We start from the raw sequence: 14,748 nt of genomic DNA on the forward strand, positions 1-14,748 counted from the left end.
ACTGGAGTTGGGCCACCCAGGGAGCCTGAGCTGCTTTGGAGAGCCCCAGACCCTACACCTGCCCTGGGCAGAGGGCCGGCGGGCCTGGGAGCAGCCCCTGGCCCATGTTCATACCCTCCTGGTGACTTTTTACTGTTTATTTTATCAATTTGTTCCAAAACCTCCTCTATTGACACCTCAATCTGGGATAGTTCCTCAGATTTTTCAGGTAAAAAGAATGTGTGGGAATCTCCCTCACATCCTCTTCAGTGAAGATCAATGCCAAGAATTCATTTAGCTTCTCCCCAAGAACCTTGTCTTCCCTGAGTGCTTCCTTAGCACCTTGATCATCCAGTGGCCCCACCGATTGTTTGGAAGGCTTCCTGCTTCTGATGTACTTCAAAAAATTTTTTGCTTTTAGTTTTTGTGTCTTTTGATAGTTGCTCTTTAAATTTGTTTTTGGCCTTCCTAATTATACTTTTACACTTGACTTGCTAGAGTTTATGCTCTTTTCTATTTTCCTCAGTAGGATTTGACTTGCAATTTTTAAAGGATGTCTTTTTGCTTCTAACAGCCTCTTTTAGTCTGCTATTTAGCCATGGTGGCATTTTTTTGGTCCTCTGACTGTTTTTTCTTGGGGGCGGGGAGGGGGTATATACAGTATTTAGTTTGAACCTCTATTGTGGTGTTTTTACATAGCTTTCATGCAGCTTGCAGGCATTTCACTCTTCTGACTGTTCCTTTTAATTTCCGTTTGTTGCTTCCTCATTTTTGTGAAATTCCCCTTTTTGAAGTTAAATGCTAGTTCTTCTTTAGTATTTCCCCCTCTCTTAGGGTGTTAAATTTAATTACATTATGGTCACTATTACCAAGTGGTTCAGCTACATTAATCTCTTGGATCAGATCCTGTGCTCCGCTTAGGGTAAAATCAAGAATTGTTTCTCCCCTCTTGGGTTCTAGAACTAGCTGTTCCGAGGATCAGTCATTAATGGTGTCTAGAAATTTTATCTCTGCAACTCATCTTGAGGTTACATGTACCCAGTTAATGTGGGGATAGTTGAAATCCCCCATTATTATTGTCATTTCTATTTTTGTAGCCTCTCTGTATCTCTCTGGGCATTCAAAATCATCACCACCATACTGGTCAGGTGATGGATAGTATATACCTACCGCTGAACTTGGTTTGACTTGCTTCATGTGTTTGGTTACAGCTGAAGATAGGAAGGACATTCTTTCTACCTTAGGAGAAAGCTTTGACCATAAAGATAATTCAGGTAACCTAGACTGAAACGGCTTTACTTTACAATTTATAACTATTGATTACATAAGGAGTCAATGAATGACTAATAATTTTTTGTGCTTTGCTTTTTAACCACTAGGTGCCATAGATGATTTATTAGACCTGAAACCTGAAGAAAGTGGTATGTGAAATTCATGCATATCTATTTTATCAGTTTTCCAAAAGCAAAACACCAGAAGTATTTTTAATCTTATCTTTTTCTAAATGAGATCATCCACCTACAGTACTTAAATAGTGTTAAAGAACTTCAACTCTGCATACATAATTTGTGGGCACTAAATCTGATATTGAAATAAAAAGTAAACCCTATTGAATACAATAGGATTTACAGTACTTCAATTTATTTGCCAAAAAATATAATTGTCTTTCTGGCAAAGGACGTAATTCATATTTATTTCAGTGGGGCTAATGTTATGCACGTTACAGTGTCATTCCCGTCCTTCCCATAATGTTTAATAGCCCTGTCTTTTATTCTTCTTTGCTTTTTATGCCCACCTGGTCATTATAGTTGGTACTGACTCTACAGCTGCTATAATTTGTTTTGGAAATATGGCAGATATCAGTACCAGAAACAACTGATTTGAGCACCTTTAAAAACTGAAAAGAACTCTTGAGTTCTCTGACCCTCCTTGTTGATTAAAACAGATATGCTGTTCTCATTCATACACGGGAGAACCATCTATAATATATACCCTCTACTTGTATCCTCTGCTGCTTAGACTAGTGTCAGCACTAAGGAATGAGCAGTGTTCACTGTTCTTTCCCAACTGTGCTGTTTTAGCCTTTTTCTCCTACCCCCGCTTCTGTTTAAGAAGGTCCCAACTAATCACAATGACACCCTTTATGTACCGTACTATCTTATGAAAATGCAATAACACTTGGTGCAATGGTTTCATTTGCTCCTAATTTACTTATCTCAGAAGACCACACAGACTTTTGTGACTCAAAAACACTATGTAGCTGAGTCAGATAGATTGGTGAATATATTTTAGGCTATCTGAGGAAGAGCCTATGAAGTATAGAATTCCAAATGGGAAGGAGTGGATACAGATAGCTTCACTTTAGTTAAGACAATGGAACTGTCTGGGGGAAAAAACGTTTTTCAACCAAACCTTAGTTTTTGCCAAAAATGTTAACAAAATATGTTGCAAATTTGTTTTGAATTTGCTGAATTGTTTTTGTAAAAAAAAAAAAATTGACATTTTTGAAATGAAGATTTTTTTGATTCAAAATGAAGTCATTTTGAAAGTTCTGTTTTATGCTTCAAAAATTTTAAGAAGCTCAAAATCAAAACAAAGCCATTCATTTCAAGTTGAACAAAATGTTGCATTTTGGGTCTAAATGAATTTTATTATTTTTGGGGTTTGTGGAAAAATTCAAAAAAATTCATTTTCAGGTCAATCCAAAAGTAATTTTTGGAATTGTCAGAAAACTGAAAAAAATAGTTATTTGCACAACTCTGTTTCTAAAGTGCTGATGGAAATATTATCCAGGGCCATGGAGATGCAGACATAGTGATGATTCCTCAGTCACATGTGTACTAGAGAGCCCCAGAATCTCCATGTATAAACGCTTAAACATGATGAGTTTTTGTTTTGAGGCTTAATATTGTGTCCCTCTTGTGCCTGGTAGTGGCCTTTTTCTCTCTTTCCTTTTTCCATCACTTCCACCATCTTCTATGTCGAACATTCCTACTGGAGTCACAGGTAAGGCCTGGTCTATGTACAGGTTTTGAACCAATGTAACAATTTCTGAAAGAGTTAGATCTGTACAGTCCTTAGCATGGTGGCGGTTATGCTGGTATAAAGGTGCTTATGGTGGTATACCTTATTCCTCTAATTTTATGAAAATAATATCTACTGGTATAAACACCTTGATACCTGTACAACTGCATCCATGTGAGGGGGGATTTTACCACTTTAACTCTACCGGTATAGTTAAAGTGGCACAATTTTTGTGTGTACACACAAGTCCTAATTCGCCTTCTGTGTTGTTGAGCCCTCATGTTGCACATTATTCTTCTCTCTCCTTTTTTTTTTTTTAAATACCCTACAGAATGAAGCATGGTTCCAAAGGACACATACATGTTACGTGTATTCAAACAGACAAAAATGGAATGTGATCACAAGATTTTTTTTAATGTGGTGGTTAAACATTTTCAGGGCTAAGAGCTGTGTGTGCAGGCAAGGAAAGGATATGGTGGGAAAATGCGCAGCGGAGAGGAAATGGTGGGTAGAAAGCAAAGGAGGAAAACAAAAAGTAAAACAAATACGGAAGTGTCGGAGGGGGGTATGAAGTAAGAAAATCCATAACTTGTGACCTAGTACAGCTACCACACTAGCATAGTCAGAAGAAATTGAGTTTTCAGATTTAAATCTTCATGTATAATTTCTTCACTAACTAGGTGTGAAACACATGAAAACTGCAAACTTAGCATGGTTTTGATCTGAGCTGTATCACTTGAAACCTTCTTCCTGTTGTGGTCAATTTAATCTGTGGTGAGGTGCAGTAATGGTATCACATTATCACTAGTAACAAACATTCTTAATACACGTTATCTTCTCCTGCTAGTCTTGAAACTTCATGAAAGTAAAACATTTCCTGCTGAAACACTAGAAGAATATGAGTGCTTAGATATCAGAGTGATAAATGCCTGAGAAATACTAGAGAGAGCACTGTTGTTACCATAGTCCTGAGTGCACTGTAAATATATGGTCCTGGTAGATGAACTTTGAAAAGTTTTGAAGGTATTAATGTTCTTAGCCACTCCTCTGAGATGAGGGAGGTGGGGTGAAAATCTCATGAGAATAGGTTTTCTTGTGATACTTCTGGTAATTTCTAATAGGAATCCCAGGAGAATAGGCTTTTTTGTGCTCTTTCCATTTTTGATCCTACCTAGGAAATGCAGAGCCATATAAAAATGTAAATTAAAAAGATGTTAAAATGTTTGGATTTTACCTTAATATGGGCTAAAAATTCAGGCTGGTTCTTATTTTAGAGGAGCTGGTTTCCTCGTTCCTCATATATAGGTGTTTATATTCTCCTATGTGATATTAACTCATGTCCCTTTAAAACTCAAGTTCTCCACTGTGGTCACTTCATTGTAAATCATTATGGTCATTAAAAAAAGAACATATTGAAGTAGGGAGTTACATTGCAATAAAATGTAGTGGCCATTTTCCCTCAAGAGATCCTGTTGTCCATTCTTATGATCTCTTATGCCAAAAACATTAAAAGCATCTGTAATCTCTACAGTTGTATGTAAGCAGAAGTGGAGGACAAAGAAAGATAACTAGTCATCTGAAGCTTTGCAAAATGAAGCTGCCTCTTGTGCTTTCACATGCCAGAGGTATACATAATGGAGGTAAAGTGTTCAGTTTCAGTACTGTGGTAGCATCAGACTTATAACCAACGCTAGGTAGAAGATGGAAACCACTGTTTTCATTATCAGAATACTCCCTCAATGTACCTGAAGTTCTAAACGTTTCTGGGTGAAGATGAAAGTAACATTTGTTGGTTAAATATAGAGATGGTTTCTTTCAGTTTGAGTACTGGGACAATATCGGATGTAAACTAGAGGGTTAATAGTTATGATCAGGAATTGTGTGTGCTGTGTATGTCTGTGTTGGGAGGGCGGGGGGGAGTAGACTTTTTAAAAACACTAACCTAGCAGCTTCTTTAACCACAGTTCCCTTGATATAGAATGGGAAACAGGTCAAGAGGATAACGAGGGTTAAGCACTGGGACTTTCAAAAGAACTCAGTGCTGTTCTTAAAATTAATGGGAGTTTTAACATTGACTTCAATGGGAGAAGAATTAGGCCAATGCTGAGTGTCTTTGAAAATCCCCCTTCAACATGTCTAGTATGCAGTTTTCTCAAATAGAGACCCCCCAGCAGATCCAGTCATTCACTGGTGGGTCAACAATCCAACTGAACAAATATTTGCTATATATTTGAATCTTACGCAGGCAGCCTTCTATTTGTGGCATGCAGCAATCTGATTTAATTTAAGGTCAAGTGAGTCTTTTTAGAGGTCACATATAACAGGGACCCAGACAGCAAGCAGAAAAGCAGCCTTCTAGAGTTTATTAAACCTTGGACTATACAGTGCTTTGTTTGTTGTGTAACCAGCAATTATGAACTTGTATTGCATTTTAAATGGAAAAAAGTCTCAGTGGAGGTAATTGTTTTCAGGTACCTATCAAAGAATAGCTTGCTGCATAAGCTGCAACCGAACTTGTCCACAGAAACTGGGTTTGGAAGTGGGAAACCATAGACATCCATACCGAGTTTTCAATCTGAATATTATTCAGCGTATTAAAACTGAATTGAAGTTTTCTGTATTCCACTTTGTTCTTCATTTGTTTCCCTGAAAGTTAATTCATCTCTAGTAATTTGTCTGGTTCCCCACGTTTTATTTAAAATCAGCTTTTAAAGACCATCTTGCAACCTCCCTGGAGCCTGAGTCTGGTAATAAGGATAATATGGTATTGCTGAATGAGATCCTCAATGCTTCCTCGTTGGATGAGGGGGAATTCAGCAGAGAGTGGACAGCTGTCTTTGGAGAAGACCCGCTCACTGAGCTCTCCACTGCCTCTTCAGGCGGAGACATGGAGAGTGCTCCCTCATCAGCGGCAGCACCCTCAGGCTTTCTTCCCTCACAGCTCTTAGACCAAAACATGAACGATTTACAGTCCTCTCTACATGGTGAGTGGGTGTCTTGCACTTACGTAAGTTTTTCAAGATTTGGGACCTTAGTCTTGCTCTACTTCAGTTCCCAATTTTTGTCCGTCTTGTCTATTTAGAGCAGTGGTTCTTAACCTTTACTGATTTAGAGTGTAAACTCTTATGGTATGTCTACACTGCAATAAAATGCCTGTGGCTGGCCCATGTCAACTGACTCCAGCTTGGGCTGTGGGGCTATAAAATTGCAGTGTAGACATTCAGGCTCAGGCTGGTGCCCGGCCTCTTGGAATGAATGTCTACACTGCAATTTTATAGCTTTGTGAGCGTGAGTCAGCTGACATGGGCCAGCCACCTTTGTTTTAGTGCAGTGTACCAATGATACCCTGAGGGCCAGAAATTGTCTCTTACTATATGTACATATAGTATCTCACACAGTGGGGCCTGATCTCAAATGGAGCCTCTTAATACTGAAGTACAAGTTGTTGTTTTTTCTAAAGGAGAAAGCAAGCCAGTTTTATTTATAAAAGTTCTTGGTTAACAAACAATAGCTCTCTCTAGGTTTTTATATTCCACTGCAGATGTAGCTATCTCGTTCAGCTGCCCTTTTTAAAGGGAACATTAGCTTTCCTCTTCCTATACTTTCAATCCCATTTACTTATCCATAATAATTAAAGGACTCTTATTAACATTATCTGTGTAGACCTATCATTCAGCTGGAGAAAAATGTACAACTTGCTGGTTCCATTTCTAAATTGAATTGTGGTAATTTTTTTTTTTTTTAACTTCCCACATTTGCAGGGGTGAAAAGGAAGCTGCTTGACTTCCTTACTGTCTCACTGATAATCTTTTTGTCTAGTCATGACATAAAGCCACTCTCAGTGAACTGCCAAACCAGAATAGACTCAAGGCCAACAAATGCTTTCAAATTTATAAATTGCACTTTTTTTTTTCCCCTCGGCAAAATTCCTCTCTCTAACTTGCTCTATAGTGGTAATGGGAATATACATGTACAGTACATGAGACTACTTCATAAAGATATGCTGGTAATCTCTTAAAGCAGTGCTTTTCAGATCCAGCATTTTGTCACAAAAAGCAGCAGTTTGTATTGAGGACTTTTTTTTACATTGGTTTACTTGCTGAACTGTCTGTTCTAGTCAAGCAAGAGCAAAGTCCAGTATCTCGTTCAGAGGCGTTCTGCTCCCCAAATCTTAGTGCAAGGACAAAAAGGAAAAACAACATGAGAGTTAAATACTGTTCTACAATATGTTCAGATTTGTGGTCTGCCAGTCTCATCAGTGTAAATCTCCCATCAGTTAATTCTTTGAGCCAAATACTGGTCTCACAGAAGTCAGTGGGAGAAAGTTTCCAGGCAAAATTCCCATTCGTTTCTGTGAAATTAGAATTTGGCCTTGTTTGCTTAACCGACTCAGCCTATCCTTTGCCAACTATTGGCATATGAATGGGGCTTCTGATTTCTGGTACTAACCAATAAACACTGATAAAACACCACTATGCCAAAGGTGGGGGGGAAATGTTTATCCAGGAAACTCCAGAAAAACACTGGAAATGTTTACTCAATTCATGTTGCCTTAATCCCTTTCCAAGTGCAGTTTGTTTATATAGGCCAGGGGTTCTCAAACTGTGGGTCGGGACCCCAAAGTGGGTCACAACCCCATTTTAATGGGGTCACCCAGGGTGGTGTTAGGCTTGCCAGTGCCTGAGGCCGAAGCCAATGCCCAAACCTCACCACCCAGGTTTGGTCCTGGGAAGGGGGACTAAGGTTACATGCCTCCTGCCCAAGGCAGAAACCCTTGGGCTTCAGATTTGGCCCCCCACCGGCCTGGGGCAGCAAGGCTGGGGTGTGGCTGGGCTTCAGTTCCCCCTCCTGGGTCATGTAGTAATTTTTTGTTGTCAGAAGGGGGTCATGGTGCAATGAAGTTTGAGAACTGCTGATACAGGCAGTGCCGCTGCTCCCTGGCTTGTATCATTATATCTTGCTGGGTAGTTTAAACCCACCTCAACTAGAGGGGCAGCAAATTCCTACATTTCTATTGGCCATTCATTAGACGGGGAGCATTGTGCGCATGTGTGGGATTTAAAACAATACTGTATTACAAATTGTGGGAGCAAGTTAAAAAATGCTTCACGGCACAAAAGCCCCAGAAGAATAAGTCCATGGTCATCAGGATTTCATTGTGGAAGACAGCGAAGGAAAGCAGCTACTAGTGTGCAAATATTGTAAAGTTATGATACATATTGTGTGTCAGAAAAAACTTCTACTAGAATTACCAGACATCTGCAGTCTAGAATACACACACAAACGTGAAAAACCCTCCATCCAAACCAGATACCTCTAGCGCTGCACCGGTTGTCCATTAATGAAACTGTGACAAGATTTAAAAGAAAAAGATGAGGAGGTGGATGTGGCACATGAATTTACAAGGGCTTTGGTGCAATCTAGTGTAAGCCTTTCCCAAGCAGATTGACTGATAGAATGATAAATAATAAAAGAAGCCTAACTTAGTGGTGTGTACGTTTAAACTTTTAATAGTGCAGGGTCACCTTTTAAGGAGGTAGCGGCCCACTGGTGAGGGGTCTGGGCACAATTGTCCAGTTTGCCTGTATGAATATAGACAATGCATCTCTGCCCTAGGCTTCCATCTCTTTTTCCTTCTTACTAGAGTTGGTGACAACCTGCTACAGTACATTGGCAGGGAAAGGACATAAAAGGCCCCTGCCACCTCTAATTTTATGTGATTCTGTGGGCATGTCTACACTTACTGACAGATCAATACTGCTGCAATCGATGCAGCGAGTGTTGATTTAGCAGGTCTGGTGAAGACACGCTAAATCAATGGGAGAGCATGCTCCCATCGATTTGTGTACTACACCTCCCCGAGAAGCATAAGGGAAGTTGACAGGAGATGCTCTCCCATCGACACAGCGCAGTGTAGCCACCACGGTAAGTGGATCTAACTACATCGATTTCAGTTACGTTATTCACGTAACTGAAGTTGCGTAAATTAGATCGATTTACCATGGTAGTGTAGACCAGGCCTATAAAACATGCCGACTCTTTATTTTAATAAAATGGCCTTGGCATTAATTATAAACAGAGGGGAACCGCTTTACCTACCAGTCAAATAGAAAGAGGACAGATCACCACAGTAATGGCAGTTGTCTACTGAAGCGAGCAAGACTCTAGGGTCTAGTGACTTTATCTTAAATGGCCTTTGGAACAGGTTCCAATGGCACCACAACCCAGTATCTGACAGGCATGGCAAAAGACAAGAAAGTAAATAGAGGGATGGAGGAAGAGGAAAGTGGAATGAAACTATGGGAGACCGAGAAGAGAAGGAAGGTGTGGGCTTGTAGAAAGAAGGGAGATGAGAACAAATGAGGATATTCTGAATGCTAACAATTGATACATATATATGGCACTTAAGATGTCATAGAATTAGGTGCCATTGATCACTAAAATTGGTGGTTGGATAAGTAAGTCCACATGCAGAAAAGACATTATGATTGGATTACTGGGGAAAGGATCTGGCTACATATATACACAGACATAGTACCACATATCCTGGTTAGACTTGTGGTAGCGTATACCCTATAACCAACTAGTCTTATGTTCTTATCATAAAAATGAAAGGACTGAAATAATGTGCACCCATTATAGCTACAAGTAGCACCTCGGATAACTGTAAATGAAATAATTTAGGGGGGAAAGTCCTATTTTCCCTTGTGCACATTTAACAGTGTAATATATAACCCTAGTGCTTGTGGTCCTGTCTTCCTCTCCTGGCTGAGCCCCGCAATTGCATCATCCACAGCTCTCTCACAGGAAAAAGAGGGTTGTTTTTTTTTCACTCTGTGGTAAAGACAGAGAGTTCTGGTGCTAAAGTTGGTGGGCTGTGTTCCCACTGTCGACTGTGGTGCCTGTGTGTATACGTTACAGCAGCACTTTGTGTGTAATCATTTTTGCTGTTTGCTTTGTGTAGTTAGTTTTTCCCTCACTGAAAAGAATTTTAAACCCAAGGAAGAGAAAAACCACCCGTATAAAATCTTTTTGAAAAGGAACCTAAAGAATAAAGTTCTGGGTATGCTATTTAAAGGTGCTTTAAAAGGACCTGGAATTTTTCAAAATTCATCATTTAAAAATAGCTTCAAGTTAAGTGTCCCTTTAAATACTTCGCTTTAGACAATAAAATGAAATGATGGTCCATGGAACTACACAAAAGCAACAGTAGAAGAAAAAAGTACAGCGTGGGTCAGATTTTAGCTAAATCATAGTCACATTTACCACAATTAAAATGTTAACAATCCTCCCTCCTACCCACCCGTCGTCCTGCCTGACTGGATTGTCTGCACTGGAGCTTCTGTGCACAGGAACTATTTCTGATTATTTTTTTTAAATGTCCTGGAAGGTGGTCTTGTTAGGAGGGAGGCAAGAAGAGTGCTCTTTTAGGCAGACTGGACATTTGGCTGTGCGATTAGAAAGCACACGATTGCCTTAGCCTGTCGGAACGTGCGACTAGTCAGCAGATACGCTCTTCTCAAGGACATTGCTCCTTTGCAGAAGTTAACTGCTAATCTCTATGGGAATGAGGGAGAATGTGAGCAGCAAGCAGTAACTGTAACTGGTAAAGGAGTGAGGCTGGGGTATGACTCCATCAACTGATATGAGTATTCTGCTGTAAAGTACCCAGGATGATACGAGTTCATTAAGTAATTACTGTTCATTGACACTAATGCAACTATGTTATTGATTTTTAGGCTGGGCAGCTAACAGAGTTAGCCCTCCATCTATACCACAGCCAGCACAGAAATCAAACAGCCTGAATGTGAACACCAACAAGATGCCTGCGAAAGGTGATATGTTCATTATAAGTGTTTTCCGTTACTCCAAGATGATTTGCATAATACATTTACCTTCAGGAATTGTATGTGCACGCTAATTAAATACTTTAATCACTGTTTATACTTTAGATAGTTGGTGTTGGAATATATATATATATATCTTTATTTGCTGGCACTAAGCCTGGCGAAATGTAATGAGCAGTCATTTAAGTTCCAGTGAAATAGCAGATGAAACACGGGGGTTTCTGCTTGGAAATCTGTGAGCCGGAGAGTTGCATCCACATGCACTCACTCTGAACTGAGCCTCATTTGTGCTGCAGTTCAGGAAAGACATTATGGCTGATATGGTAGAATAGAGTCCTAAGTGAACCTGCTGATTAAGAAGTTATTTCAGTGGCATGCCCCATGTTACAGTAATCTGTATGCTTTGAGGTGCCTGGAGCAACAAGTGAATTATATTGCAGAGTGCAACCCTGCATCCTTTACCAGGACAAACCTCCCATTGGCTTTGTTTGGGGTTTGCAGAAAGATTGGGCAAAGTAAATGTAAAGTGTTCGTCATAGAAATTTCTCCTAGAGGATGGATACAGGGAGATGGGGCGGGGGGGGAATTATTTGTATCTTCAAATAATTAGGAAGTGCTCAGATATTTAAAATTGGGGGGCATATAAATACCTATATAGACTGATGTGCTACATGCATTTCTACAGAAATGGGTGGGTATTTAATTTTGTTGCAAGTAATATGTTGAAATGTAATTCATTACACTATTTCTAGAAGGAGATGTATTTTCTTCGTCAGTTTAACAATACTCATGGCATTCACTTTGGTTGATCTTCTGCATTAAATCAGCTATGTTTAAGAGCAGCAAGAATTCTGACATGGTATATTTCACTATTCCAGAACCTTCAAAGAATCCTAAAGACCTGACTGCTTGGTTCAGTCTTTTTGCTGACCTTGACCCGTTATCCAATCCTGATGCTGTTGGGAAAACAGATAAAGAACATGAATTGCTCAATGCATGAGCCTGCGGCCTATCGTAACTCTCACTCCTCCATTCATTAACACTATCTTTGGGTTTAGAAGACTACAACAAAATCAGTATGCTGTTGTGAAACTATAAAGTATGTGCCATTACAATAAAACTAAAGGGATTTAACCCCCTTTTATATAGGTACAATTATTTGATCTTGTTTTGTATAAAGAGTTTGCATTTATTTTCTATGTGGACTTACCAAGTGAGGTTAAAAATTAGGGCAGAATTCTAGCCATATTAGGATACCTGCTGAAACACTGTCATGGCCTGAGGTGTTGCAGAACTAATGCGAGAGTGAAATATAAATTATAAACCTATTTTTTTATAATGTTTCTTGTGCAAATCAAAAGATCGTGGAATGGGAGAGGCTGCATGAGTCAAATAATGATTGTATTTGCCACTACTATGTTACAATGTAAATTCAATCTGTTTTGTTAGTATCCGTAGTGAAAAATCCAAGCTGGGGCTAAATTATTGAAGGATTATATTTGGGTCTGTCAAGCTGCTGTATTCATGGTCTCTCTGATTTAAATTATTAGACAAACTGCACTACACAAGACCAAAAATATTACCCAGAGCGCATCCTTCCTGAGTTTTTCATTGCGCCAACAGGATTTGTACATGCAAAGCAGAAGTTGGGTGTCACTATTGCTTACACACGCCTTGAAAGCATTCAAGTTTTCTGTTAGGAGTAGTTTTCATCAAACTGATTTGATAAGCATGTGTTTCTTGAGCCTGTTGTGACACTAACTCTCCTTTAATAAAATGGTTTTGACAAAAAAGAAAAAAAGACATACTAAGGACCTTCTTTTTTTCAGCTGGAATGTTAGTGTCATTGTTGAGTGCAGGATGTGCCATTCATCTGACAATGAAATCTGACCAGCTTTCAAACAGCAGCTAATAATTCATCTCGTTGCCTCAGGCCACCACTTGCAGTAGGTTGGCAAGAGAACCCTGTACTCAGATTCTTCTGCAACTCATTGTCTCTTCTGCTTCTCCCCGCTCCTTTTAAACTCAAGGACGTTAAAGGAGTGTCAGCCTTCACTTTACCTTTGTAACTTGGGTAAATTTGCAAAACACACTGTGCAATGTTTGTTTTTCAGTCGATTTATACATTTGGGCCCTTTGTTTTAAAGGGACTTCTATCCCATTCCTTTCCTGTAGATGCAATTTTACACCAGCAATTAATTGCATCCACAATTAATTAATCCAAGTCTTCTTGCCTGCCTCATGATCAGTTAGACAACTGAGTCTATGAATCGGAGCCTTGAACTAATTGCTTGAAAACTAAATAAGAACACCACATCCAAGCTTCCCAGGGGCGTGGCAGCTTCCCAGTGCCCGAAGGAGAGACTGCCATGTACTGTAGAGTTGGAATAGTAGGAGAGTTGACTGGGAGATCTCAGTGGCTTTATGTCACCACAACTAGACCCATAAGAAATATAGCGGGAAACAGCTCTGTTCCTTTAGGGAGCTCTTTCATACATCTTTCGCTACTTCTTGGACTAAATGCCCCATCACTGCATGGCAACCTGACACTTAATCCTTGTCTCATACTATTGATCTCAGTTATGGTGGGTGTGATGGGTTCGGTCACAGAGACCCCCTTGGGACTGTCATCTGACGGGATGGAATTACCTCTGAGCCCGTTTTCCGCTGCCAGCTTGGGACTCCAGAACCCTGCCTTGTTGGGCCAGACACACTAGCCTGCTGCAACATAGACCCAGGTCTGGTCCACATCCCCAAAAGCTGCAGACTTTAACGAAAAACTGCTCAGCAAGTCACTTATCTCCAGCAGCCAGACACCCAGCTCCCAATGGGATCCAAACCCAAAATCAGTCCGTTTTACTCTGTATAAACCTTATACAGGGTAAACTCTGAAATTGTCCGCCCTCTATAACACTGATAGAGAAATGCACAGCTGTTTGCTCCCCCAGGTATCAATCACTTACTTTGGGTTAATCAATAAACAAAAGTGATTTTATTAAGTATAAAAAGTAGGATTTAAGTGGTTTCAAGTAGTAACAGACAGAACAAAGTAAGTTACCAAGCAAAATAAAACAAAACACGCAAGTCTAAGCCTAATACATTTAAGAAACTGAATACAGGTAAATCTCACCTTCAGAGATGTTCCAGTAAGCTTCTTTCTTAGTCCAGGCCCAATCCTTTCCCTGGTACAGTTCTTGTTAGTTCCAGCTCAGGTGATAACTAGGGGTTTTCTCATGACTGCAGCCCCCTTTGTTCTGTTCCACCCCCTTTTATAGCTTTGGCACAAGGCGGGAATCTTTTGTCTCTCTGGGTCCCCACCCCTCCTTCTAAATGAAAAAGCACCAAGTTTAAGATGGATTCCAATACCAGGTGACATGGTCAGATGTCCTGTCAGACAGATCCCAAGCCTCCATTCTTTCCAGCCTGACTCACAGGAAGGCTTGCAAGTAAACAGAGCCATTTACAACCAATTGTCTGGTCAATGGGAGCCATCAAGATTCTAAACCACCATTAATGGCCCACACTTTGCATAATTACAATAGAACCTCAGAGTTAACTTCATATTTCTAGTTTTAGATATGAGAATGATACATTCAGAAAAATAGGATGAACACACTCAGTAGATTATAAGCTTTGTAATGATACCTTACAAGAGATCTTTTGCGTAAAGCATATGCCAGTTACATTATATTCACACTCATTAGCATATTTTTATAAAGCACATGGAGTGCAAGGTCGCAGTGCGGGGCTGGGAGGAAGTTTGTCCATAAAAGCTGCAAAAGTGAAGCACAACAGGATGCAAAACCGCATTTTCAGCCTCACTTCTGAGCATCTGTGTTGTGAATTGAAGGCTTGGCTAAAGTGTCCTGAAGTGTAACTTTTGCTACCTCAATTTCCT

At 39.9% G+C, this 14,748-nt stretch overlaps 1 protein-coding gene across 4 annotated transcripts in view; it reads left to right on the forward strand.

Moving 5' to 3' along the window:
* Window positions 1-12,627, forward strand: part of ICA1 (islet cell autoantigen 1) — an 86,885-nt gene extending 74,258 nt beyond the window's left edge. For all 4 annotated transcript variants that reach the window (XM_073333852.2, XM_073333853.2, XM_073333849.2 and 1 more), the window contains 5 exons: window positions 1,191-1,253; window positions 1,359-1,400; window positions 5,709-5,987; window positions 10,743-10,838; window positions 11,729-12,627. In XM_073333852.2, the coding sequence (XP_073189953.1) occupies window positions 1,191-1,253; window positions 1,359-1,400; window positions 5,709-5,987; window positions 10,743-10,838; window positions 11,729-11,850 (602 nt within the window). In that variant the 3' untranslated portion in view covers window positions 11,851-12,627. The remainder of the gene's footprint in view (window positions 1-1,190; window positions 1,254-1,358; window positions 1,401-5,708; window positions 5,988-10,742; window positions 10,839-11,728) is intronic.
* Window positions 12,628-14,748: the final 2,121 nt, after the last annotated feature.

Source organism: Lepidochelys kempii, chromosome 2 (genome assembly GCF_965140285.1).
Source record: "Lepidochelys kempii isolate rLepKem1 chromosome 2, rLepKem1.hap1, whole genome shotgun sequence".
In the NCBI taxonomy this organism is placed as follows: Eukaryota; Metazoa; Chordata; order Testudines; family Cheloniidae; genus Lepidochelys; species Lepidochelys kempii.